The 27,530-nt window shown below is 41.2% G+C and overlaps 1 protein-coding gene across 1 annotated transcript; it reads left to right on the top strand.

The window, feature by feature from the left end:
- Window positions 1–1,347: 1,347 nt before the first annotated feature.
- On the top strand, window positions 1,348–26,286 carry LOC149084589 (uncharacterized). Its single transcript, XM_089235010.1, has 3 exons — window positions 1,348–1,618; window positions 20,852–21,749; window positions 24,715–26,286. The coding sequence occupies exons 1-3, from the start codon at window positions 1,576–1,578 to the stop codon at window positions 25,082–25,084; spliced, it is 1,311 nt and encodes a 436-aa protein (XP_089091136.1). The 5' UTR covers window positions 1,348–1,575; the 3' UTR covers window positions 25,085–26,286.
- The last annotated feature ends 1,244 nt before the right edge of the window (window positions 26,287–27,530 follow it).

Raw genomic sequence — 27,530 nt, 5'->3', positions numbered from 1 at the left:
AAAATCAATCAAGCAGCAAGAAAAAAACAAGTAAAAATATTTACTTATATACATTTTGATCTCAACTTCATAGCATAGGAATAGCTTGAAGTTCTGTCCAAGACAGAGAACCCCTATCATTCAGACATTGAACCATCTGGCCTAGGCTTTTCACAGACCAACAACCCCTCTCTCCTGCCCTCTTCCAAGATAGATGGGGGGGGGGCATTGCAGATGAATCTCGTGTCCCGGTTGCTGGACCAGAGAGGACGCTAATGCAAAGTTACCCGGGAAAAGAAAAAAAAACCGTACATGTGCCCCGGCTGAAAGAGCAAGCCTGGGTTGAAAATCGGTTAACTAGCCCTTTCACACTATGGTTCCCTGCATATAGAGGCAGAACTATTTTAGGTCCTCAACCTTTAAGTTCCTGGGAGCAGACTTGTCTAAATTTATTGGATTTTTATTAGCTGGAAATTATTGTCCAAATTTATTGCGGAATGACATTTTCATTTCTATGAAATTATAGTTTTATAGTCATTAACAGAGGTGCGAATGTGAAACTGGTGTGCACCAAGGCACCCATGGACACACTGTGAAAACCTATTTCAGAGGGCCGCAAAGCTGTCTTTGCACGTTACCGCAAAACGGTATCATGGGCCATGGCCCTCACATCCTGGGCCAGGGACACCTAGGCTGAGATCTTTGGCGCGCCCCAAGGCAGACATTTCACATAACGGGCCCCTTCTACAGTGAATTTATAGCATGAAAAAACAAAAAATGGTGGTATTTACACAGGCCTCAGGATTGGAGCCCTGGGGGGGGGGGGAGCTCAGCCCCACCCTTGTCGGAGCCATATCATGGGCCAAGGGTAAATTTATATTCCGGCCCCCCCCCCACTTACCTGGAAGCACATGACAAATAACTTACATAGAAAATTTATATACTAATATAATACAAAATCATTGATCAAATATCATAATCACGTGGTCTCTTCTAGGCCGCTGCCCCATCGTTTATCCGACACCATTCATCCCACAATTTTGAAGGGGCAATCCCCCCCCCCCTTTGCCTATCTCCAGTTCCGGTCCCAGCAAATTTTATAAGCGGTCCAATTATGAAGCTCGAAATACATCAAACACGATGGATAGAAAATAAAAACGTTTATTCCGTAAAAAAAAAAAAAGAGTTGGCGATACTTGGCGTTGTTTACGATCGTACAACCTCCCGCCAACATCCGCGTTCCTTCACCAAAACAAAAAAAGTGGCCGGTTTTTGGTGGTTTTCTTTCTCTTTTTACTTTCCCCCCCCCCCCCTTCTCTCTTTTTTGCCCGCGCGCGTGTGTGTGTGTGGGGAGGCAGTGTCATCATCATAGTTTCTGAAAGAGAGAGAGAAAGAGGAGAGGCAACTTTCTTCTCTACTGGTGCTTTGGCTCGGTGTATGTGGCCCCAGCATTTCGTGGGTTCAGAACCGGGTTCGTCCCCAGTAGCCGACGACGACTAGCTACTGCGCCGCGTAATATAACAACTGGAGAACTGTTTGAGAAACTTCTTCTCTTTGGTTCCAAAACGATCATTTGTATTTACTTCGGATGAAGACATGTTGCATTCGGACCATTTAGTCACTACTGTCCTCCTTGATGGTGAGTTAATTACTATAATTAATTGATTTTGATATTCATACTAATTTATAGTAACACGGTACGTACAGTTTAGCTCGGGATGTTTTGTTTTTAGATTTAAATATTTTTAAAGACATGGTTCGTCAATAATGAGATTCTGAGTTTTCTCTCTCATGACTTTTCTAAAACTGAAACTTCTCATTAATTGTGAATTTTCACACTTCTGAAATTAAAATTATTCACCAATTCGGAATTTTCATCAATTGTGAAACTAAAATGTCTCACAAATGGTGAATTTCCATCCAATTTTCTCATTGATTGCGAATTTTTTTTTCTAATTTCCTCATTAACTGTGGATTTTCATTTAATTTCCTCATTATAATTATGAATTTTCATTCCTTCTGGAATTGGAACTTCTCATCGGTTTCTGTTGAATTTCGTCATTGATTGTGAGTTTCATTTTTTTCCTTCTGAAATTATAACTTTTCATCAATTGTGAATCTTCATTGTTTCTGGAACAAAAACTTCTCCTCAATTGTAGATTTCCATTAAAACGTCTCATTTATTGTGAATTTTCATCACTCTGAAACTAAAAATTTTTCAATAATCGTGAATTTTCGTTGCTTATAAAACTAAAACTTCTCATCAATTGTGGATGTTCATTGAATTTTTTCATTGCTTCTGTATAACACAAACTTCCCTTTAATTGTAGATTTCAGTAAAATTTCTCATTCATTGTGAATTTTCATCAATTCCGAAATTACGGCATTTGTTAATTGTGAATTTTCATTACTCCTTAATGAAAATTTCTCATTAACTTCGAATTTTCATCAATTTCAGTCAAATGCTCTCATCAATTGTGAATTTTCATTGATTTTGAAACCATTTCTCTCACGAATTCGGAATTTTCCATAAATTTTTGTATAGTGTAGTTATGTGCGTGAATGGTTTTTTTTTTGCCATTTCTCAGTAGGAACCTGTGCAATTATGTACATTTTGCAATTATGTAGGTATTGCAAGATGTGCATTTCGGGGTGTAGAAACCCAACTCAAAATCGAATTGAACCGATAGGCCTATTCGTCAATTTGCATCCATAGATACGTGGATTTTCGATCATCAAAAATTTTTAAATTTCACTCCTCCAAAAATTTCATTTGAGGAGTGAAAAAATACTACTTTTTTAATTTTTTCACTAGAGTGAATTCTTTGCTTTTCATTTAAAAAGAAAATACTGAAGGGGGTTCCAAAAAGAATGTTTGGGGCCCTCCAAACCCATCATACCATGCTGGTTTAAACAGAAGGAAAAGTAACGATAGAAAAATTTCACATCAAAAACATTAGTTTTTCCAAAATTTCACTTGATATGCCCATTCAGTAAATGATAATAAATTGTAATAAAATTATTCAATTTTGATTTATTTCCATTATCATGCTGAATTTCTTATATGAAAACGCGAAGGAAATAAATTTGAGTTTTACGTCCTGTCGAATGCTACGCGCCTACTATTAATTTAAAATACAATGAAATATATATGATTCCCATAGGCTGTGCCGCGGGGCTTTAGAACCACGAGATCATGTGGGATGCGAAGCGAATATTGAATGAACATATTCTAATTAGGACAGAGATTCCCAACGAGTGTGTCGTGGCATGTGAAACGCGTCTCAAGATTTGCAACTTATAGAATTTTCATTAGCATCCTCCACAGCTGTTCTAACGTGAAAACTTTGGAAATGCCTTGTATACAAAACTTATTTCAACGAACACATCTTTGCTGTATAATCAGGGCCGTGATTGAGAAGGTGCGAAGGGTGAGGCCGCACTGGGCCACTGAATTTGAGGGTCCGCAAAAGGATATAAAAATGCTTCGATTCCCCATTTTGACTTTAACTTCTTTAAAAAGTGATTCCTTAAAACCCTGTTCAAGACAGGGAATCCCTTTCATCAAACCCTCGGGCACTCCCAACACCCCCCCCCCGCCAAAAAAGGGGCACAGGTGGATTTGCTGTCTCAGTTGCCGGTCCAAACGGGACGCTAAATTCTTCCTTTAATCAATCATTCAAAATTAGACGGGGAGACAAAATGCATGTGGTTGCTCCGGCGTATCTAGTAATAAAAGCATCCAGTTGTGGCCCTGGGCGGATAATCGGTTTTCTAGCCCCGACGGCCCTTTCCCTATGGTTCCCTGCATACAGATATTATAGAGCAGTGGTCCCCGTGGCACACTTACACTATTTTCTCTTCACTGGGCAGCAGTCACTTGTGTACAAATATATTACCGAATGGCTTTTTTTTTTTATCCACTATGAAATAGTAGTTCAATAATAGTGTGTCACGTCTGTTATAATTCTGTATATTCTCGCGAGTTGACAGCTTGTATAGCCTTATAGAAGATACCTCCAGAGTGTTTTAGACTCAGTAGGTGCTCAGCTTGAGCAATTTATGCATGCGATTTTGGTTTCTGAATAAATTTGGTGTAGGGCTACTTGGCTTCGATGTTCATTTAGCAATGACCCCAACGGATTTTTGGTGGGCTCCCAGATCAAACATTTCCGAAACAGACTGTTTTGTATCGCTCTGCAATGAGTCCTAAACTGACAGAAAATGTTCTGGGGTAAAAATTTCCATAATAAGTTTTTCTGAAGATAAATGTTTGCCTTTCTTTCTTTTCCCAATTTTCTTTTCTGCAGAAGCATCCAATGTTCTATGCCTAGGGTATATTCTGCTTAACTGGGTGTAGGCCTACTCTGCTTTGAGGGTTTTAAGGCCCCCCCCCCTATAGTGAATTTATAGCGTGAAAAAAAATGATGGGACGTCCCGTGTTTGAGTCCTCTCAGCCTCACCTTTGTGGTGGTGGTGGGGGGGGGGGGGTTACATGCATTCAGCTTACACCAGTGGTTCTAACACTTTTGCCACCTGCGACTCCTTAACACAGTCCCCCATAGCAGAATATACCGAATTCACACCGGCGTACGTCACAGAAATACCAGTGCTACTGAAGAAAAATCTGGAAGAATTTAAAAAAAAAGGTGTACCAAAAAACACAAAAATGTGAATTCTTTCAGCCGAGCATTTCCAGTCAGCCTAGGGCTCGTTGTAGAACGATGCAAAGCATTCTGCTTTGGGGACTCAGTCATAGTTCATCTGCGGCTCCCCAAAATAGTTTAGTACATATTCTACATTCACGAAAGAGCGAAAATGATGATAACAGGCTCATTCTCTACTATACACATCGATATCTCTAGCTTGCTGCGACGCCCCCAGGAGCCGTACGCCTAGGCCTACACTGTAATAAAACGATAGCCTATACAATCATCATCACCACACGTGCTCTATCAGCGTAGAGAGCACGTGTGGTATAAGCGTACCAACGAAGCATATAACCAAATACTTCCTATTTCAACGCGTACAGAAATAGCCTACGTATCCCTAGGTCATTTACGCTTCTAGGAATTGGACTTTGGCCAGTAATTGCTCACACAGTGCCGGCGATTATATTCCTCACAGTCTTAATGGGCAAGAAAGCATCACAGAACACACTATGGTAAGAAAAGAGAAGAAATTAAGGAATAAAATAGCAAATAAAAACCATCCATTAAAAAAAATGAACAAAAATGGATGCCAAGTACCAATTAAGAGAGCATGAAAAAGGCCGTTCCGAGCGCTTTTATTAAACAATGAAGTGTAAACAATCGCTTGATATAAATCATATTCAAAACTTGGCCTCTTCGATGGTGATGTAAATCCATCAAGAGATTAGAGAAGTGATAAGCCGCGGATTATCGGGCAGAAATGAGAAATAGAGAGGCCGTAGACGTAAACTATGTCCTAATGGATGATTTAGCCAATCGTAGATGTCGGGAATTTATCAGCTACGTGTTTTTCATGGACTTCTTCAGCAGCATTTCATTTTTTTTCTCCATATTTTTTAAAACGTGTTATCCTTCGAGATATTTCAACGCTTCCAAGTCATCATGAAAAAATGACCATCTCTTCTTCTCTCTCTCTCTCTCCAATGTATCTCCGTTGAGATGATGATCTCTCCAATATATACATATTTTTTTTTTATTCTTGCCTTCGTGGATGATGATGATAATAATAAGAGAGAGGAGAAGTGCATATAAGTAAATACAAGGCGATGAAAGATCCCCCAACTGGTTAATAAACAATTTATGGTGACGAGAGGCCTCAGCTGCGCTTATTTTTCAAGACACGGCCCGGCTTCAAAGACTTGCCGAAAAAAAACTAGAAAAATATATATTATCTTCTCCCTCCGCTAATCAGTTTCAAAACAACCACGAGTTTTTTGGTTTTTTTTCTCACTAATTAATCGCCATCTACGATCCTTGAAAAATGAAATGTATTGTATCGGTCACTTGTAGGAATGAGGATGGCGGTTGGGGTTGGTTTTGTAAGTGGGCATCGACAAATACTGTTTTTTCCTGGAAGCCAATGAAATATTAGATTAAATGGCTTAATGGTTTTCAACGTAGTTGGGGGGTTCCACTTGATGCCACATAGAACCCAGAGACAAACGCGAATACCTCTCATATCTTAATTTCATCATGAGTGAAAAAAACTTTACAGCTTGAACCACGAAAAACTTCTTTCGGAACCCAAGATAGACTTATGGTTTAATGCATACTTCTTCAACCCATGGTCCGCGAGCCGAACGTGGCCCCCCACCCCCTCGGAGTCATCTGATAGGGTCTACGAGCTCAAACCTTATTTTGTAAAAATGAATTAAATAATTGCTCATGGGTTGAGTTGATGTTGTTTTGTGAGCGAACGTTACTCGAAGGAGGGCAAAACCTGCGCCGTGTGGGCAACTGTCGCGATGCTGCTGAACTTTGAAGCTGGGCCACGATTGGCCCAAATGTCGCGAGGTAGCTTTGTGTGTTATGTGTGATGTATATATTGTATATAATCGTTTTCGCGGCCCTGGGAACCGAGTTTTTTTGGAGTGGGAGGGAACACTCATACTCCCCGCACAACTCATTAGGTAGTAAATTGCTTTGCGATAGACCGCAGTTGTGCTCGGTTTGAATGAATGAATGAATGTCGTCTTGTGAAACAGTGCTTATCCGCATTGCGGTCTGTCTGTGAATTCCAGATCACTTCAGTGACTTACAGCACGATTTAATGCCACCTTAGCGATCTGTGGCGCAGTTCCGGATCGCTCAAGCAGCCCGTGGCATATTTATAGATCAGTGAAGTGACCTGCGACACAGTTCCAGATCATTTAAGTGCCCCGTCACTACCTCTCTAAACCAATGAAGTGCCCCGCACTGTCCAAAAGGTTGAACACCCTTATCTCGATGCATCAGGGGCTTGACGAATCTCCAAAAATATGCAGGCACGTAACGTGAAATAAAAGGTTACCGAATCAGTGTTCCTTTTTGCCAGGCATGTGGTGAAAATACATGCTCGGTCGGAAAAATTTTACATGTTCCAAGCATGTTGGTCAATAGATTTGCCCAGTTCTGTAATACAAGCCTAAATGTGTGTGATTCTTAGGTCACGAATTTTAGTGGATCCTCATTACAAAGCTTTAAATGATTCCCCCTATACACGGTTCTCAAAGTATGAGTCGCGCCTCGTAGGGGCATCGGTAACGTTTCTCAGAGGTGTCGATGGCAATATTCAGGGGCGTCGGAAGTGTTTCGAAACTGTGGGTGCTCGTCTTTAGTTTTACATCGGAAATTTTAATTTCTGTATCAATTCTGAGGGTGCTCGGATCAATGCCACAAATTACCGTGGGTGCTTTAGCACCCAAAGCACCCCCGGTTCCGACGCCACTGGCAATATTGATGTGTGTCTGTTGGGTATTTGAAGCGATTCTTTGTTAGACTTTTTTTTGGGGGAATCCACGGATGAATGTTGGCTCAGGCCAGGCAAGGGAGCCAAAAACAATAATAATCACCAGGGGTCCCGTCCAGTTCCCCGGGGGCGTTTTTCCTCAAGTACCGGGTATCTTCAACCTGTTGCTCAGGAGTACGGCGCCGATCCTCTCGGCGATGCCGGGGTCTGATTTCACTCTGATCGACATTCAATTATTAACATTACGCTGATTTAAGACTAAGCATTACTCGACTGAACAGAATTAGATAAGATAAAATAAGATAAATAAACACAAGTTATGAATCATGTAGGCCGACTACTATAAATTTGAAGTAGGCTACCTACTCTACTGTGGGGATTTCCCAAGTGTTTTTTGAAAACAGTATCGGGAAAGAAAGCCATGATAAAAATGTTACCATTCTCTGTTGAATACTGGGACCTATAATTGGACCAGTAGGCATACACTGACTGTCTATGTTAATACGATAGGCTGGAACAAATAGACGCAGTTAAATATTCCTTACAAATCCAATCAATTAAAGTTAAATAATCTGGAAAGACGATTCATTAAATTTTCAGTACGTAAAAGCTATTAAATTTGAAGCTCCAGATCAGTGTTTTCCAAAGTGGGCAATATCGCCCCCCCCCCTGGAATGGTCCAAGGGGCGATAGAGCCTACAGATTGAACATAGGATCCTATGGGTTTACTTGAGTTTGGGGGCGATGCGGGAAAACTATTTCTGAAGAAGAGAGGGTTATAGAACACAAAAAGTTTTTGGGAGACTAAGCTCTAGATCAGTGATTCCCAACGTGGGCGATAGAATTTTCCAGGGGGACGTTAGAAGTTACGGGTATAGCATAGGATTCTATGGATTGGATTGCGTTGGGGGCGATGGGAGAAAAAAAATTCCTGAAGAAAGGGTCGATGCGACAAAAAGGTTGGGAAACTATGCTCTAGATCAGTTTGCCAACCTTTTGTCCCATCGCCCTCTTTCTTCAGAATTTTTTTTCTCCCATCGCCTCCAACGTAATCCAACCTACAGGATCCTGTGTTATACTCGTAGCTTCTACCGCTCCCTTTAACTTTCCATCGCCCCCCCCCCCCGTTAACGCCCACATTGGAAATCACTGCTCTAGATCAATGATTTCCAAACGGTGTACCGCACGGCAATTTTGAAATTATTAAGTTTCCTAGGAAGGCATAGGCCTACTCCTCAAAGCAGAATATTTCGCATTGTTCTGCAGCGTGCCCTCGGCTGACTGGAAATGTTCTGTACGTCGACGTGATTTCGACATAATCTGCTTTGGGTCTGGGGGAGATATAGCGATACCTGATGGTACATCTGCTCATGTGGGATACTGATATTCGTCGTCCTGGGTTAATGCAATATTCTTCAACGAAGATATCAGAACTCCGGTATAAAATCCGGTTATTTTACGGCGTTTATAGCCTGAATACGAGCAGTTATAAAATAATAACAAACCGAAGAACTTCAAGCACTCTCAAACTCTGGTGCGTTAATAGGTTCTGAAATCAAATCTCTCGAATTAATAGAACCTTTCCCCTATGACGCGAACCATATAGGTTAGCGTCATAGGGGCTGCACAGCACAGATATTAACAGTTACAATGTCCGATGCATCGAAACCTAAATAGTTCTTGATGCAAGGGCTGAATCTTCTTCCATTTATATAGTATAGACTCCTATTCAGATTCAGAATTGAATCAGAAGAGTACGTACATGCGTATGCGTGTGAGCAAGTAACGAAGGCCCACCTACGGAGCAGTCGAAATAATGTAAGGATGTGGGAAAACGTTTTCTGTTAACGAATGGTGGCAACAACTTTCCAACTGTGAGATGACACATTCATTTTTTTTATCGTTATTAAATATGTGGATGCAATACATTTCTTTTTCCTGTCGTCAATGCGTGACACACGGGCGCAGTAAATACATTAAAAACAAAACGGGGGTTTTTCCACCTACAGCGAGGAGAGAAAGATGCAAATCGCCATAAATAATGAATGTCATTTAATTATAATTTATGGGGTTTTCTTTCCTGTTATCCTGTATATAATACACTGTTAAATATCCTTTTATTTACATCACCGGCTTCCCCACTTGATATGCGGCGGTAGTTATTTGCATATGGATCGTTATTATGATGGTGTCTTGGGAATTTTCTCTCTCTCTCGTTAATCTTTGCTTTTTTAATGATGGCATTATCGACGAGGCTTGTTTAATTAGGAAATACTAATTTCTAGATGATGGTGGAATCAAAAAGGTTGATATGCTTCCAGGGATTAAGTGTGAAGAAATAGGTATATTCGATGTAAGTGATGTATAAGTCAGCAAAATCCCGTGTGCCTTGGTGACAGAGGAGCTTGGAATGATGATGATGAGATGTGTGAGGTCTGGTTTATATTTTCTACTGATTCAATCAGTACGGGATAAACTAGCGTTGAAGAAACATACTGTGGAATCAATGAGAAATTAATCAGTTATGAGAAGCGTGCCCCCTTCCTTACTACAGCGGGGCTTCTATGCTAGGGTCTTCGGTGGGCTCCTTGATCGGATTCTTCACGTGAGGAAAAATACATCGAATTTATGGAGCGGAAAACAAAAGAATAGAAATCTTTCCCGGGTTCCCCCGTGCTCCCACCCGGGGAGCCATGATGAGAAGTATTACAGTAGTTTCAGCAGCAATGAAAATTCGCACGATTAATGAGGAAATTTAGTTTCAGAATTGGTGAAAATTCTTGGTTTATGAGAGGTTTTAGTTTCGGGAGCAATTAAAACCTCGCAATCAATGAGAAAACTTGATGAAAATCCACAATCAACGAGAAAGTTTGATGAAAATCCACAATCAATGAGAAAGTTTGATGAAAATCCACAATCAATGAGAAGTTTTAGTGAAATTCACAATCAATGAGAAGTGTTAATGAAATTCACAACTACTGAGAAGTTTAATTTTAATGAAATTCACAATCAATGAGAAGTGTTAATGAAATTCACAACCACTGAGAAGTTTAATTTTAATGAAATTCACAACCACTGAGAAGTTTAATTTTAATGAAATTCACAACCACTGAGAAGTTTAATTTTAATGAAATTCACAACCACTGAGAAGTTTAATTTTAATGAAATTCACAACCACCGAGAAGTTTAATTTTAATGAAATTCACAGTCAATGAGATGTTTTAATGAAAATTCACACAATTAATAAGTTTTAATGAAAATTCACACAATTAATAAGTTTTAATGAAAATTCACACAATTAATAAGTTTTAATGAAAATTCACACAATTAATAAGTTTTAATGAAAATTCACACAATTAATAAGTTTTAATGAAAATTCACACAATTAATAAGTTTTAATGAAAATTCACACAATTAATAAGTTTTAATGAAAATTCACACAATTAATAAGTTTTAATGAAAATTCACACAATTAATAAGTTTTAATGAAAATTCACACAATTAATAAGTTTTAATGAAAATTCACACAATTAATAAGTTTTAATGAAAATTCACACAATTAATAAGTTTTAATGAAAATTCACACAATTAATAAGTTTTAATGAAAATTCACACAATTATTCACACAATTATTTCACACAATTATTATTATTATAACACTTTTAGTTTCAGAATTAACGAAACCATTCCTGTGGATTCCCCTATAATGACACTCTAGTTGAGAATCGCTATTTCTGTAAATAATCAATCATAGGGGAAATTTTAAAAACAAAATTGATTCCTTTGCAAAAAATTTCATGAAATTTTTTCCAAAAAGTTTCTGTAAAATTTGATTTAATAACTTTTAAAAATATTTGATCACATGTTTCAACGTAGTAGGCAGGCCCCACTCTAAAAAGAAACACTGCTTTTTCTGCCCGATGTATAATTTTTGGAAATTGAATTTAAATATAGTTTTTTTTCTAAATTGTGTTCCAAAACACAGTATAATCTTTTTTCCACTTTTAATTTCAATATAATTTTTAAAAAAATCCATATCCAGTTTTTTTATAGTTCCGCATAATCCATAAAATGTTAAAATCATACATAACATGATTCTCGAAAGAAATTCAGTGGATTTATTTTCTCAGAAATTATTTTGGTTTTTCATTTCGATTGAATGGAATCTCGTAAATTTCAAAATAAAATTTAATCCCAGAAAAATTTCAATTCCTAGTTTAAAATTTTTCAATTTTCAATATTCACGTCACTGTAGTTTTAAACTAAATTATGAATAATATGATTTTCCATTGCCACATGAGAGTTCCAAAGATATTAATCGTGAAATGGTCACTGTCAGTGCCGTCTCAAATCATGGGCCCACACTGTCAAGGAACGGGGGTCCTCAAAACAATTAGCTCTGGTTGAGATTATCAATAATTTGCTTGGTAGGGGGGGCCTCAGAAAAATCACTTGGCTTTGCCCGGGGGCCCATGATGCTCTAAAGTCGGCTATAGTCACTGCCTCATCTTCTAAAAATCATACATGCTCGGCCCGTGGGCGAAATGTGGCCCTCGGTGTCGTCTTAAGTGGCACGTGACAAATAACAAAAACCACTAAAGTGGGCCCGCGAAAGGTTATCAAATCACTCAAGTGGTCCGCGCCCTATTTCTACATCATTTAAGTTGCTAACGGCACGTATTCAGATAACTGAAGCGACCAAAAGCACATTTCCAAATCCCTTGAGCGATCCACGCGCGGCCTACATCCTGTTCACTTTAATAACTAGCGGTTGGTTTCCGGATTACTCTCTCGAGTGCAGCACCGCAATTACGGGGGGGGGGGGGGCGTACTGGTGCTTCGGGCACTGGACCAGGAAGAGCACCGAGTCTGCTCCCTTCAAAATAACGGGAGAGAAGGTGGTGCCAAAACAATGGTTCTAATGGAAGTAAATTTTCGGTTTTAGTTGCGGCCCTGCTCGAGTGGCCCGCAACACATTTACACTCCTTTCAAGCGGCCTGTGGCATTTTTATAAATCACTTTGGTGGCTCATGGCAAATTTCCAGATCATTTAAATGACTCGAAGCTCATTTTCAGATCATTTAAGTGACTCGAAGTGAATTTTTAGATCACTCGAATTATTCGCGGCCCAATTCTACGTCACTCAAGTGGCACGCGGAAACATTTTAGACCCCCCCCCCCCGAGTGACTTGCAGCATATTTCCAGATTACTTAAATTTGCCGCGGCGCATTTCCAGGTCACTCGAGTGACCCGCGGTGCATTTTCAGAATACCCGAGTGGCCCGCGACGTGTCCCAAAGAAAAATAACTGGTCTCGAAAAAGATTGAGCACTCTTGATCGAGGAAATCCAGGAAAGCGTGAGAAAGTGCCCCCGGTATGACGACAGAGTGTCCTTCAATGGCTTCCAGGAAAGGTTTGTTCCCCCCCCCCCCTCGCAGACAAGGAAAGGATTTCCGAACTGAATACAGGGTGCCAATTGGCCACTCAGCAGGTTATCAACCATAAAAGAAACTCAAAAAGATAAGACGACTTGCAGCCATTATTTAGTAACCACAAGCAGAGAGAGAGAGAGCGCCGCAGTCGAATCGGTCACCAATATGTCAAAAAAAAGGCAGAAAAGGAGAGGATGGATTGATTATTGCCCGGCCCGTCGGGCTCATGGATCGGGTCGTTGTTTATGGCCGCTTTTTATGTCTGTGACAATAAAAAGAACTGCTTTCAGGGGGGAGGGGGTAAACCGCAGGATCCCAAACAGCAGATACTCTCATTCAGTCTTCTGTAGCCGGGCAATTTGTCGCCTTGGGGACTCCAGGGACCTACCGTGAGAACATAAACCATCTGCTTCTCAAATAATTTCTCGGAAGCACCTAAACAACCTGTAAATTCTGATGAAGTAAGAAACGTTAACACGAGAATTCACCTGATTTCTGCGAATTCTACGCCAGTATCGAGAGGAACCACAATTGCCGCCGATTTTGACGGTTCCTTTTTGTATTCAGTAGTAAGAAAGGGGGTTTGTCAGAAGCATACGTTCTCAACAATGGCCCGTGGGTCTGAATGTGGCCCGAAATCTTGAATTTAATTTTGTAAATTTGTTTAAATTGCAATCATTTCCAGATGACTTAAGTTAACCGTGGTGCAGTTTCACGTTACTTGAGTTCAGGGCCCGAACTGTTTGCCCCGGGCTGCAAAAAGCCTAGTTACGGCCCTGCTTGAGTGGATCGTGCCATATTTACAGATCACTTGAGCGACCCGCGATGCAGTTCTACATTACTGAGAGGGAGGAGGAAGGCCGTGTCATATTCTCAGATCACTTAAGCAGCTCGTGGCGCATTTAAAGATCACGTGAGTGGCCTGTAAGGAACCTGAGTGTCCTGCGGTACATTCCTAGATCACTTAGGTGACCTGCAACATATTTACAGATTACTTGAGTGAACTGCGTTATAGTTCCAGAGCACTTAAGTACCCCGCGAATATTTACTGATCACTTGAGTGACACCCGTGAGTAATTTGAGTGTCCAGCGGTACCTTCCCAGGTGACTCAAGCAGCCCGTGGCACATTCGAAGATCACGGGAGAGACGTGTAAGTGGCCTGAGTGTCCCGCGGCATATTCCAAGATTACTTAGATAACCCACGGCATATTATATGACGTTTATGGCAACCCGCGTGGAGGCCTTCTATCTCTATTAGGTGCTGGCCTGGGTGGCGTCTGGTTAAGTAAACAGTGGTGCATTTACAGATTACTTGAGTGATCCGCGGCACATTTGCATACATCACTCAAGTAACCTGCGGCACTGCTACGTAGCCTTTAGTACGAAACGCATAAGAGTAGGCCTACGCGAGATTTTGGAGCCCGAATTCTGAGAGTTCCACGCCAGTATTTCGAGAGCGGAACCACCCGTGGCAACAATTGCCGCCGATTTGACGGTACCTTTTCTATTCAGCGGTAAGAAAAGGTGGTTATCGGTTTAAAGCATTTAATTGAATGTTGGGAATCCCTCCCCCCCCCCCCCGCGAAAACCCACAAGGGATAAGGGGGGGGGGGAAATGAGGCAACTATTTAACATGAAAATATCAGCGTGTCTTTTAAAAGTAAAAGATATGCCACGGGTTACTTTTAAGAGTTCCCAGCGGAGCCCTAAAAGAAACAGCACTTAAAACCCTGCATGTGGCTAACGAGGGCTTCCTATAGTCGTCTCGGGGGCCCCGCGATGGTGGTGGATTCGAAACCGCACCCTAAATGTATATAAAAAACGTCATTAAAGAAAAAGGAGGACCCGATCGAGCACCGCAGTCGGTCTTAATCCTCTATCACGGATGAGACACCGCTGAGCGCCGCTGTTCAAAAAATAAAAGAAGCAAACGAAAGAAACTGTGTTAAAAACACTCGCTTTATTACATGCTGTATGTACATACAACATGACACGCAACATTTTATGCATGGGGAGAGGAGGAAGGGGGGTGGGGGTGGGGGGGGGGGTTATATCCCCTTTATTTTTGAATTATTTATGACTTGATTGTGGAAGCTACACATCATAGTCCCCCCTTGAAGACCCTGAAAAGAGAATCACTGATGCTTATATTTACCACTCATAATGCTTTCACTGCATAATCAGAGGCGGATTTAACCAGGTCGGGCCCGGGGACCCGACTTCTGAACGTCCCAGAAAAACCCAAACTACACTTTTTTTCTAATTTAAGGGGGGGGGCCCAATGTTTTTACCTATGCCCGGGGCCTCAACCGACTAAAATCCACTTCAGTGCGTAATCATTTCAGAAAATTCTGCTTTCATTTCAAAAAATCAGCATAAGGCCGAGATTACGCTATAAAAGTTTTACAAAATTTCATTTATAAAACTTGAGAAAAAATGCAACCGGTAAGCGCATCAGTTACATTCACTCGAGTCTAAGCGATGCGCTTATTGGTTGAATTTTTCAAGTTTTATGAATGAAATTTTGTAAAACTTTTCTAGTGTAGTGCCGGCCTAAGAAGAGAGGCAGATTTATGGTTTTCCCACCTGTGGGGGCTACACAAATTTTGCTGCACTGCACCGTACCCATTCTAGCTGAATTTTCTTGACCTCTCATTTTTCAATTTGCTCCCCTCCCCGCCCTGGGTTATAATCCGCTTAGCAACTTCCCCCTCCCCCCCTTAAAATATGCCCCTGCCTGTAAGCCTCTATTTTGGTCGCTCACGTGCTTTCAGTCGCTCTTTTCGTCACTCGCTCGCGATGTCACTCCCACGCACGCACACTCTCTATCACTATGTTGGCCATGCGCATATTTGCGCACTTTCTAGTTTACTCTTGTCGTCGCGCACATACTCAACCACAAAAGAAGTATTATTAACCGGATTTATCGTTATAGGTGGAATATACCGTATTAACATTGCATGAAGTGTATCGGGACTGGAGTGCAAAACTGTTAGTCTATATACATAGGAGTTAATCGTTATAGAGGGCATCGTTCCGTAGCAGGGTTCGCCGATACAAATCAGCTCGATTTTTTTTTTTTTAAATCACTGATTTAAATCACAAAATTTAAATTTTGTTCTTTCTTTACATAAATTGATATTGAAGTGAAAGTAACCTGGTATGGCTTGATGTTACTGATCTGTGATAAAGTTTGTGATTAGAAGAAGTATAGAATATCTTTTTGGGGTAAATATAGACGTGAACTTAATCCGTTACATTTTGCCAAATGGAAAAAAAATGCAGAAAAATATATGGAGTTGAAATAGTTGCACTATTTTTGCAATGCATTGCAATGTGGCACTAGGGTTCCCATGATGAAAATACAGACGAATGCTTTTTCTGTATAAAGCCTTGCCATAATTGCCGATTCACAATAATAATAGATGTTGCACCATCATAGATATTATTGGGCTTCCGACTTTACTATTGAAATTCTGAGTTTGTTTTTTTTTTTGCCAAAACTCACTAAATCTATGAAAGAATAAGAAATGTGTAAATATTAAGCAACATCATATGTGCAAGTCGGAAACACATCCTTCTCAATTGTTGCGAGAAACAATCTTGTCAATAGAATTTGCTTTATTTAGTTGATGCTGAATTGCCCTGTGGTTGTGTATCGAGTGAATTGAGATATCTTCACTACATGTGTATGATACTGAGTGTTGCCACCACTCATTCACTTTAATGGAGGAAAGGGGTTCATTCATGTATATACAAGTGATTTTCTCTACAAAAAAAAAAAAATGTTGATCCGTGAAGCTAATTTGGGCTTCATGTTAAATAAACACAAAGTTTTGGTGTTCGTATTTTTTGCTTATAGTTTCGTTTGTGGTTAACAAGATTTGCTTTAATTAATAAGCAGTCAGTTAATTTTAATCAGAAAAATCTGATTTAAATTTTAAAAAAATCAGATTTTTTTTGATTGTTTAAAAAAAAAAATTTCGTACCCTGTATTTCGTAGTATTTTCACTATATATTCCAAATATTAGGAATCCATATACCACAGAAAGATAGAAATTACACCAGAAAAATTACCCAAAAGTGGAGTTGTGGGTAAGGTGTTGTAGGAACATCGTTGCAATTCGGTAATGAATATGATAATTTCAAGTAGGTACAACCACAGCCATGGTACTACTCACCCGTACCGCAAGCCGGACGAGGATAAACACCACTGCCTCCCATGGTGATAATGCTATTCCATGATTTTCTACTTCAAAACAGCCATAGTAATCGGATGTCAATATCCATCAACTTTGAAGTTGAGTCATAACGCATATACACAAAGGCATATTTACAATGGAGTTGAACGGATTATAACCTAGGTTTGAAAGAATTCAGAAATGTGACGAAAATCGCAGGCACCATGGAAACTGTAAAATTGGTATTTGTGACTAAAATCTTCCGTATTTTGTTTACTAAATCAGAGAGTCTAAGAATGACACAATTTTTTTCATCCCATGATGACGTCTTTCAACATTAAAAGGGGTCTTCATGTCGAGAAAAAAAAGAAGAAAAACATTATTTTTAGGACTGTGTTATTCTCGTGGGGGTGGGGGGGACGTTTTTTGCAGGCCATGGACAATTTTTCTGTCTTTCCAAATTTGTCTGAAATTATTTTCTGCGATGGTGAAAAACTCGAATAGGATGTTCGGTTTGATTTTCTTAAAGGTCTCTTCGCGTTCTCCTAAAGTGATTTTTCCACTTTTCCGGCTGCTTAGTTCGTCCTGCATTGGAGTATTTCCTCAGGTTTTGGAGACCTTACCTTTAGGGGGAACATTTACTTGGTTGAAAGGTTGCGGAGAAGAGCCACGCGTGCTGTTGATGGCACACTGGCTTAAGCTATGAAGAAAGACTTGATTTTTTTTTGAAAATGTTTACATCAGAACAGCGCAGATATCTGGGGAATGGGATTGAAGTGTTTAAAATTTTCAACGGGATGGATGAAATGGACCGTGAGTTATTAATAAATACACCGTCAATCAACTGCTTCGACAACGGGACACCAGTATCGTTTAGTAAGAGACAATTCTAGCTTGTGGTGTCGCAGGGAGTTTTTCCTCAAATAGGGTTGTGAATAAATGGAATAGCTTACCTCCGGGGGTCGCGAATTCTAACACAATTGACACGTTTAAGAAGAGGAAATACAATGGACATATTGGGATAAATCGGGAAGCTATACGTACTTAGATGTGACAACCATAATTTTTTTATCTGGGCAGTATATTTTATCATAATTGAGTGTTCTTATTGGGTTGCTGTGTTTTTGATATAGTTTATATATAATCTGTGGCGTTTGGTCAGAACATGATAGCTCCAAAATCACATTTTTGAGATATAAGTATTTTCTCATTGTAATTTTAAAATCAAAATGAAGTATACACTCAAATACAAATGAGAAAATATCATACATCAGCATGTTGTTTAGCAGTGCGCACGTATTTGTGCATTCATCTCACTTCTAATTAGTTATAATGCGCAAGACTTAGATCAAGAAGCCATTTTTTGGAAACGTCATGTTCCCATGACTCCCATATTTTTTATGGAAATTTTTTTTCAGCCATCTCGTTAGGCATTTCGTCTGTTGTGGCTTTTGTATTTGCATTTGCATCTAAGTTGTTTTTTTCCCCCGATTTATCAAGCCCGGATGTAAGACCGAAAGAAGATAAATACGTCTGAATCGGTACAATCATAAATCCATCTCAACATACGCATTTATTCCGTTTACTATCCAATTTTATTCTCAAGTCGAAATAATAACGTCTCAATTATAAACGGTCTTATACATTTAGTTCCCGGATCGAAACCAACTTGCGATCATTACGCGTCGTATAAATTACGTATAAAAGATACATCAAAAATGAAGACATTTCATTGGATCTTCCTCTTTCCCACGCAATTCCAATCCGGCAAAAATGAAGATCACTTCCTTAATTTCTCATTCCAGAACAGATCGAATCCAATTTTTAACATTTCACCAATTAGTGCAGCAGTAGTAGTAGCAGCAGCTCCATTTTTAACGATCGGGATAAAGTGGTTCGGGCTTGTTAGCCACCCGCGGTTAAGCGTTTTATTTCATTTCACTTTAATGAATAGCCCTCCTCGAGAGACAAAATACGCAGAGTGGCATATAAATCGTGATAGACATATCTCTATGCGAATCCGGACGGTATTTCTAGTCTTAACGAAGTCCCGGGTCCCTTCCTATAGTAATTACAACCCGAGTTTTAACGAGTCTCTTTGATATATATGGGGCCAGTCATAAATGCCAAGAATTTCTAGCACCCTAGGATGAGATATTATTTACACAGGGTTCGGAGATCACGGTATCACTGTGTAACATGGCCGAGAGTACTGTGTGTGTGTGTGTTGTTTCTATTAATATTTATAGACGGGACGGAATAATCCGCACTTACACGGTTGGATTATCGCTCTCGTGTAAGGACCGCTTTCGGGATCGGTTTTATTACCTACGAAGATGTTTCTTAATGAGATTAATGCTTTATTGTTTGTTTGTTTGTTTTTAAATCCCGTTTTTATGCGTTTTTTATCCGCAAAGCACGTGCTCGGATACATTTGGGAGGATTCCTGGGATTCCGGATTATTATTTCATTTTGATCCGGGGATGAATAAATATTTCAATACTTGTGAAATGCCTTCAAATATACCCACAATAGTGTTTTTTTGACTTTCTTTTACCCGTGGCTCCCCTTCAGGACCACATTTTTGTTCCCCTCGTGGCCCTTCCGTCTTTTATCCAGGGCCTTCCAACACCCATCCAAAATCAAGACTCCTTTCTTCTTGTAGAATTGATTTTTTTGAGCAAGTTTGTGGTGAACAAAAATTTTATAAATTCGGTTAATCTGTGGAACCCTGGGCTGAAGTTTCATGAACTTTCCACTTGTGAGGGTTCGATACTGGACCGTTTAAAAATATTGCCCCTCCTTCCTGGGGTAAAGGGTTGTTCTGGGGTCCCATTCTTAGCTCTTGAAGTAACAACTTACATATATTTGAATAGGCCTAATTACTGACAAAGTAAGATGTCATCATGTAGGCCTACCCCCTGTACATAGAGCCCTGGGCATGCCTGAATGAGTCCTGGTCTATGAGGGAATTCCGCTAAATTCTGAAAATAATCACATTGGTGCCCACCATTTCCCTTGAAACGCCTTATTTCTTCATACTGAATTTTTTCCAGTGCTCTGTGTGCCCCCCCCCCAAACAACCTGCCATGGCTCCCTTTTCACTTGATTTTTGCCCGTTCATCCCCCCACAATCCCACAATATCCCCAAAAACCGCAAGGAGGCCATATGACCCTAGATTGAGAAACAATGGTGTAATATTTAATGCTGTTTTTTCATACGTTTATTCTCAAACTTTTTCCACCCACGGATTCCTTATTCCAGCGATCACATAACTTATCTTGTACACCCAGGGGCGCAACTGGGTGAAAGCAGGCAGGTTTCATGCTCCGGGCCAGTATGATCATCGAATTTATTTGTAGGCTTCGTTTGACCACTCATTCAACATTTACAGGCGGCGGGGGGGGGGGAAGCCGAAATACGTGGTTGCCCACAGCTAACCAAGTATCTGGTTGCGCCCCTGCGAGACCCACGGGTTTTTTTTTTTTGCCCTAATTATCATATCCCGCGGTTCTCTTATGGTAGTAAAAGTCACACAACTTGCTCGCATTTTGGCCTCTATTGTTGGTGTTGGACAGATTCCTTTATTGAAGTTTGGCGATGTATCCCAGGTAGTTCCGTCTTAACGCATGGGCCCGCCCGGTCGCGGCCCGGAGGGCACATGATGCTATTGAGACGGCTCTGATCTCAGGAATCCATGACTCACTGTTTTAACTGACATCTGGAGCAGTATTTAAATTCATTAAAATAACTAAATACTGTGACTTTTTTTCTAATTCTTGTTGTCTGAATCAGCTGTGTTTTGTTTCCCCGCAGATGACCGTCGTGAAGTCAGCCACCACCACAGGTACCTGCCGACTCCACCTCTGACGCCGACAAGTAACCACGCTAGTGACCCACCGTCGCCCGAGCCTAACAACAGCTACGAGCAGCAGCAGCAGCTGCTGAACCATCGGTCACCGGCACCGTCGTCCCCCGTCCACAAACCGCCACCCCAAGCTCTAATAATGCCTGTACCGATCCACGTAGGGTCAGCCTTCACCAGCTGCGTGCCGGCGACGATCAACGCCGGACTGGCGACACCCGCTGCCTACGAGAGCCTGCTAAGGAACTCGTCGTCCAGTTACCCTGGGAATACACTGTACATACCGGAACCCAGGAAACGACTCCGACGACAGCGACCGAAGAAACGGTTCGACTTCACCCGACTCGCCGAGTCCGCGATCAAATCCGACGACGATTTCGACGACGATGAATTCGACGGCAACGGTGGCGACGTCGACGGCGGCGCCTCGGTGCCGTCGGCGGCGGTCGTTGAAACGCCTCACACGAGGATCTTCGCTGCATCCTCGCACCCTGTGCTAATACCTCACCCGACGCTGTACAGCAGTGCCACTCCCCAGTCATTGTTCGTTAATGCTCACCACCACCACCATCATCCTCAGCAACAGATTAACGAGTTGCATCACAATAACAATAATCACCACCATAATCACCATCCTCCCCACAGTGGACTCCTCGGTGAACGGAGGCTGTACAGAGGGCGGGTGTCGACCAGGCCTAAGAAAGAATTCATCTGCAAATATTGCCAGAGACGATTCACCAAGTCCTATAACCTGCTGATACACGAGAGAACGCACACTGATGAACGTCCGTACACCTGTGACGTGTGCAACAAGGCTTTCCGCAGGCAAGATCACCTTAGGGACCACAGGTAAGGTTCAAAATTCTAATCCAATAGTTCTTAACCAGGGGGTTTACGGACCTCTTGGCCAGAGCCGGTTCTTCATAAGATCAGGCCCTAGGCCTATGAACATTCGAAGCCCCTCATATGCAGTTTTCTTTGAGGCAGAGGACGCAGAGGAAGGGAGTTAGGAGGTTATGCCTAAAGTACAAAAAACTGCCAATTTCGGGTCCGAAAATTTGTGGCCTGTTTCTCGTTTGCCCATACGAGAAACAGGCCCTGCCCTTAGGGAGGTTTCGGGAGTCTATGAGCTTTGGTGAGAAACACAATTAATTTTTTATTTTTACATTGTATATGCTAAATATTATTCCGTAAAGTTGTCCGTGGCCTTCGTTTTATTGTTGGGAGGGGTTCTAGACCCTCGTTGTATTGACACAAAGGGTCCGTGGACTACAAAAGACGAAGAACCTCTGTTCTAATTGATATTTGGAAATCCGTGTATCCGTATATTTGGAAATCCAGTAATGCTTAGGAATTCATTCAGGACTTAATGTTAGGCTTTTTCGGGCTAATGAAGTCAATCCATGTGAGAAGATACTTGATCGCTGTCGCGGGAAAGGGCAAGGTCAACACGTTCCATTCTTAAGGACCGAAATTCTTCAAAAACCTGGGTTCCAGGGACCCGTAGAAGTGATCACTTTAATCAGAGAGCAACATCATTGCTTGATTAATTACAGTTACCAGAATTTTTTCTCCCGTTATAATTCTGAATATTTTTGTGAATCTCATTAGAATTTTTCTCTCGTAAATTCTGAATTTTTCATCAATTACAGAATTTTTTCATCAATTACAGAATTTTTTCATACTGTTAACTCTGAATTTCTATGAATACGTTTGATTCTGAATTTTCAGTGGTGCTGGGGGGGGGGATTTCTTTCAATTAATTTACTTCATCAATTCTGAAATTTTCATTAGTTTTTGCAATATTGTCTCCTTTCATTAGCTTAAAATTACCTTCAATGTTGAATTTTCATCAATTTTTGTGTTAGTTTACATTAAATTGTGTTTAATGGATAATATGAGCATTCCTGTGTATTCTGAAATAATGGATACCCGTAAAAGAACACTGACAGGACGCTCACCAAACATCTCAGCCAAGAGCAGAGGTCTTCAATCGTTTTCCAGTCGCGCGAGCGAGCACTGCCCGTACCCATCATCAAAAGAAGAGCACTGCCCGTACCCATCATCAAAAGAGGAGCACTGCCCGTACCCATCATCAAAAGAAGAGCACTGCCCGTACCCATCATCAAAAGAAGAGCACCCTCATGGCAAGTTCGACATACGAATGCACGAAAATCAGGATGATTCCAATCCTTGAATGCAATTTGTACAGGGTGTTTAATTGGGACGTTGATGAAGAGTAGTGCTCGCGAGCGCTAAACCGTACACGAGCATCGAGCACTCTGGGTGTATTTCAGAGGGCACTGTGGTGCTCGCGTTGAAGATGCCAGTCCTAGAGGTCCGGATGTGGGGGCCATGACATGTGAACACCGTATTTTGTATCGCCGGCTGAGCTGCCAGATCTGGAAGGCTCGTCCATTTTAAGATCTGTTAATCCCTTGGATTTATTATTACCAATTTTTATTCTTGATTTTTCTTTCATTAATGTACGCATGTGGTATGGGGGGGGGGGGGGTAAATGCCTCGTGAATTTACCGTCGTGCTTACAGTTCTTGATGGGGGGTGAGGAAGAAACGGAGGTAGAAGCGACGAACACCAAATGCTCACGATTTCTCGAACGTGCCACCGTCGGACGTGACGGATGTGGATCATGACTGTAATGAGGACCGACCCAACTGGCCGATTCGACGTTCAGCAAAGCAATAAGATCGACCTAACGGTGTTATAAAGGATCTGCGATCATTATCCTCCCCTCAATCAATCCAAATCCACGTCGAATCCTAAAAAGACTAACACGTTTCCCCTCCCTTCCCCCCATGATAATGGCAGACATCATGATCTCTCACATGCATACAGTCTGTACAAAAAATCGCTACCGGAATGTATTTTTTCGTAGGCGTGATTGTGCGGTTGTGCATCAAACATGGATGGCATTGGATGCTATGAAAGTGCCATCTTGGGGCTTCCAATTTCGAATTACGGGACAACTTATCGCAAAATATTTGCCTTGTCACCCTTTGGATACGAGCAGAGAGCCGTGACCATTTTTGACATAAAATTTTTGCTTCAAAATAGATATTTTCTCATCGGAAATAAACGAATCTGTAAAGGTAACCGATAAACGCATGGTCACACACACTCTTCTAATACATGGGCCTATTTAAGAATGGCCCAGAGGCCTCAAGTGTAAAAGGGGTGGGCTTGTGACAATGAGTTTTGTTTCTGATTTTCGGAAATATGTACAGGGAGTCCCGTAAATTCGTTGAAAAAAAATCATAAAAATTGAAGGAATTGGTGTATTTGAAATGCGGTTTTTGAGGAAAAAGTTATTATAACGAAAGGGGTTTTATTTTTTGGTACAGAAAAAAAAAATTAATTCAAATTTTTGTCGATAGAGTGCGCAGCTCGAAAGCAAATCACTGGAAGGAAATCACAGTTCTATAAAGTGCTGGGTGTACAATTAGTTGCGCATTTCTGAAGTTTTCTCCTGTTACTGGCGCTTACATAAGGTTTTCATAGTGATACTGAGATTTGCTGGAATAATCAGTATTGAAGTTGTTTTACCTCAGCCACGAGTCGTTCGCTGAAGCTTCACAAACGTCTCAGCCACAAAAGTGATTCAAGAAAGATTCAGGTCCAAAACCTCCCCTATACAGAATAACTTTTTTGCAAACCGCCTTCAAATGTACCGATTCCTTCAATTGTTATGCATTTCCAAACTATTTATATGAAGTTATATGACAATCTGTACAATTTATTATACAATATAATGTCGCATACAATATATTACATGGAATTACATTTTTCTTTGCAGGTATATCCACTCGAAAGAGAAGCCATTCAAATGCGGGGAATGCGGCAAGGGCTTCTGCCAGTCAAGGACTCTGGCGGTACACCGAATACTCCACATGGAAGACTCTCCCCACAAGTGTCCGACCTGCGGACGCACTTTCAACCAGCGGAGCAACCTCAAGACCCACCTCTTGACCCACACGGACATCAAACCGTACAACTGCGACGCTTGCGGCAAGGTCTTCCGGAGGAACTGCGATCTCCGAAGGCATAACTTGACTCACACATTGAGGCCGGACGGTCTGCCCATGTGCTCGGACTCTGACATGGGATCTCTTCCGGACATGAGTTCCTATCAGCTGCCATTGAATCTCGTGCAAACGGTATCGTGAGGCCACGAAAACGAGGAAAAGCTGTTGACCATTTTTCTCTATGAAACCAAAAATAGTAGAAACTTTCTCATGTTGTTCACCAGAATATTTTCTCGTAAACAAACCATGTACATCATACATGCTCAATCCATGACTCGCGGGCAAAAATGCGGCCGTCAGAGTGAACTGATGCGGCCCGCGACTTCAACCCTAATTTTGTAATAATGAACAAGCTCCGCATTTCCAGGTGACTTAAATGAAACGCGATAAGTTTATCGATGACTTGAGTGGCCCTCAGCACAGTTCCAGATGGCGCAAGCTGCCCGCGAAGCATGTACAGATTATTTGAGTGGCCCGTGGTTATTTTCAGAACACTTAGGGGACCTGTAGCACAGTTCCAGAGTACTTGGGTGGTTGCAGTGCAGTTCCACTTCACTAAAGTGGCCAGTGGCGCAGTTCCAGAGCATTTGAGTGTCCCGCCCGCGGCATATTTACAGATCCCGTAAGTGACCCGTAGCACATTTCCAGCACTCTTAAGTTACTCGTGACACATTTCCAGCTCTTTTAAGTTACTCGTGACACATTTCCAGCTCTTTTAAGTTACTCGTGACACATTTCCAGCTCTTTTAAGTTACTCGTGACACATTTCCAGGTCACTTAATTGATCCGCGGGGATAGGATGACATACATGACTTGAATGACACCCTCGGCACAGTTCCAACTCACCCGCTGTGCAGTTTCAAACCACTTAAGGGGCCACACGTCAAATTTACAGATCCTTTAAGTTACCTGAGGAACAGTCACAGTTAAGTGAACAGCCCCAGTTCACTCGAGCGCTGCCCACAGCAGCACATCTACATATCACTCAAGCGGCCCGCGGCGCTGTTCCAGATAAATTAAGTGGCCCGCACTCCAGCAAGGAGTTGAGCACATTTGATGTACATGGATTCGTGTTCACCAACTAGTCTCGTTACGCCATAGAAGCCTCATGTCGGTATCAAGGGTAATTGATATTCCTATGCGATCAATTAATATGTTCATTGGTGCTATCAGTTTGTTTGTTTTTTTTTACAATGTAAATAAATTCGTGAAATCATGTTGAAGAAGATACACATCGTTGGTGCTATTCAATAACAATGTAAATATAATTTGTTCGAGTGGTTTTTTTTTCCATGTTAAATATTATTTGGCGTAAATTATCATTAAAACATGATTTATGCTCGAATATGTGTCTTCGGATCGATATTTTCTCCCCTCGATTTCTTGAGCTAACAAAATTTATATTATGCGATTAATTATTGGTGATTATTATTTTTCCCAGTAATTATGGGTGCATAAGCTTGGCCTCATTCCAGATTTTTTTTTTTTATTCGGCCCACGGAACAATTTGAAACAGCCAAATTTGATTAATATAAATATTCAAATTTGTTTCGTGAGCGTTTTTCGTTGCTTGTAATAAGAACTAATTCAACTTTTACTAGCAGAACTATGCAGCCCTAGGGGCCGTTCAAGTATTACGTAAGCAAATTTTTAGCCATATTTGACCCCCTCTCCCCCCCTTTGTGAGCAAAACTCTAACCCCCGCCCCCCTTGCCATCAGCTCTGCCCCTCTGAATCCTAACCCATATTGGTGAGATCAGAGACGTACACGGAAGGGGGGGGGGCATAGGGAGGCTCGGGGCCCCCCTCGCACGATCAAAAATTTATTTTTTTAATGTAAAAGGAATATTTTTAATTGAAATTTCGGAAGAAAATACCTTTATATATTATTATAATCAATTTTCTGTTAATTTCAATGTTATTTGAAGGCTATGAACGCAAAATTTATCTTTAATTAATTCATTGCGACCTATACAATGAGCCATACAATGATAAATCGCATAAAGGCCCTCGGCTCGGGGACCAAATATGGCCCCGGGAGGTTATCTGATGCGGCCTGCTCTCCTCAAACCTAATTTTGTAAAAAAATGAATTAAGTGGTACACCTACAGCTCGCTTAAGTGTTCCGTGGTACAATTCCAGAACATTGAAGCTGCCCGTGGCACAATTCCAAAATATTTAAGCGGCCCGTGGCACATTTTCAGATCACTTAAATGACTCGGGACACAGTTCCCGTTGGTGACATGTGACGTAGTTTTAGAGCACTTAAGTGCCCCCCCCCCCAGTGCGGTTCTACATCACTCATATTACCCGCGGCACATTCTCAGATTATTTAAGGGATCCGCGGCATATAATTACGGATCACTTGAGTGATACGTGGCACAGTTCCAGAGCACTGGGATCCGCGAAAAATTTAGAGATCATTAAAGCGGCTCTGTAGGGCACTGATCAGTCACTTCAAGTGCCCACAAACTATCGAAAGGTTAAGAATATTTCATATTTTCTTAAAGGGTGGTTGATGACGGAAGCATTATCCAACCTTCCCCCTCCCCCACTTGTCACCAAAGGTCAGCAAATCGCAAACCCC

Source organism: Pholcus phalangioides, unplaced genomic scaffold, assembly GCF_987345545.1.
Source record: "Pholcus phalangioides strain wild (caught in Gottingen) unplaced genomic scaffold, Ppha-v1.0 ptg000008l_1, whole genome shotgun sequence".
Taxonomy (NCBI): Eukaryota; Metazoa; Arthropoda; class Arachnida; order Araneae; family Pholcidae; genus Pholcus; species Pholcus phalangioides.
Note: the sequence above shows the minus strand (reverse complement) of the source record. Positions and strands in the feature narration are given on the sequence as shown.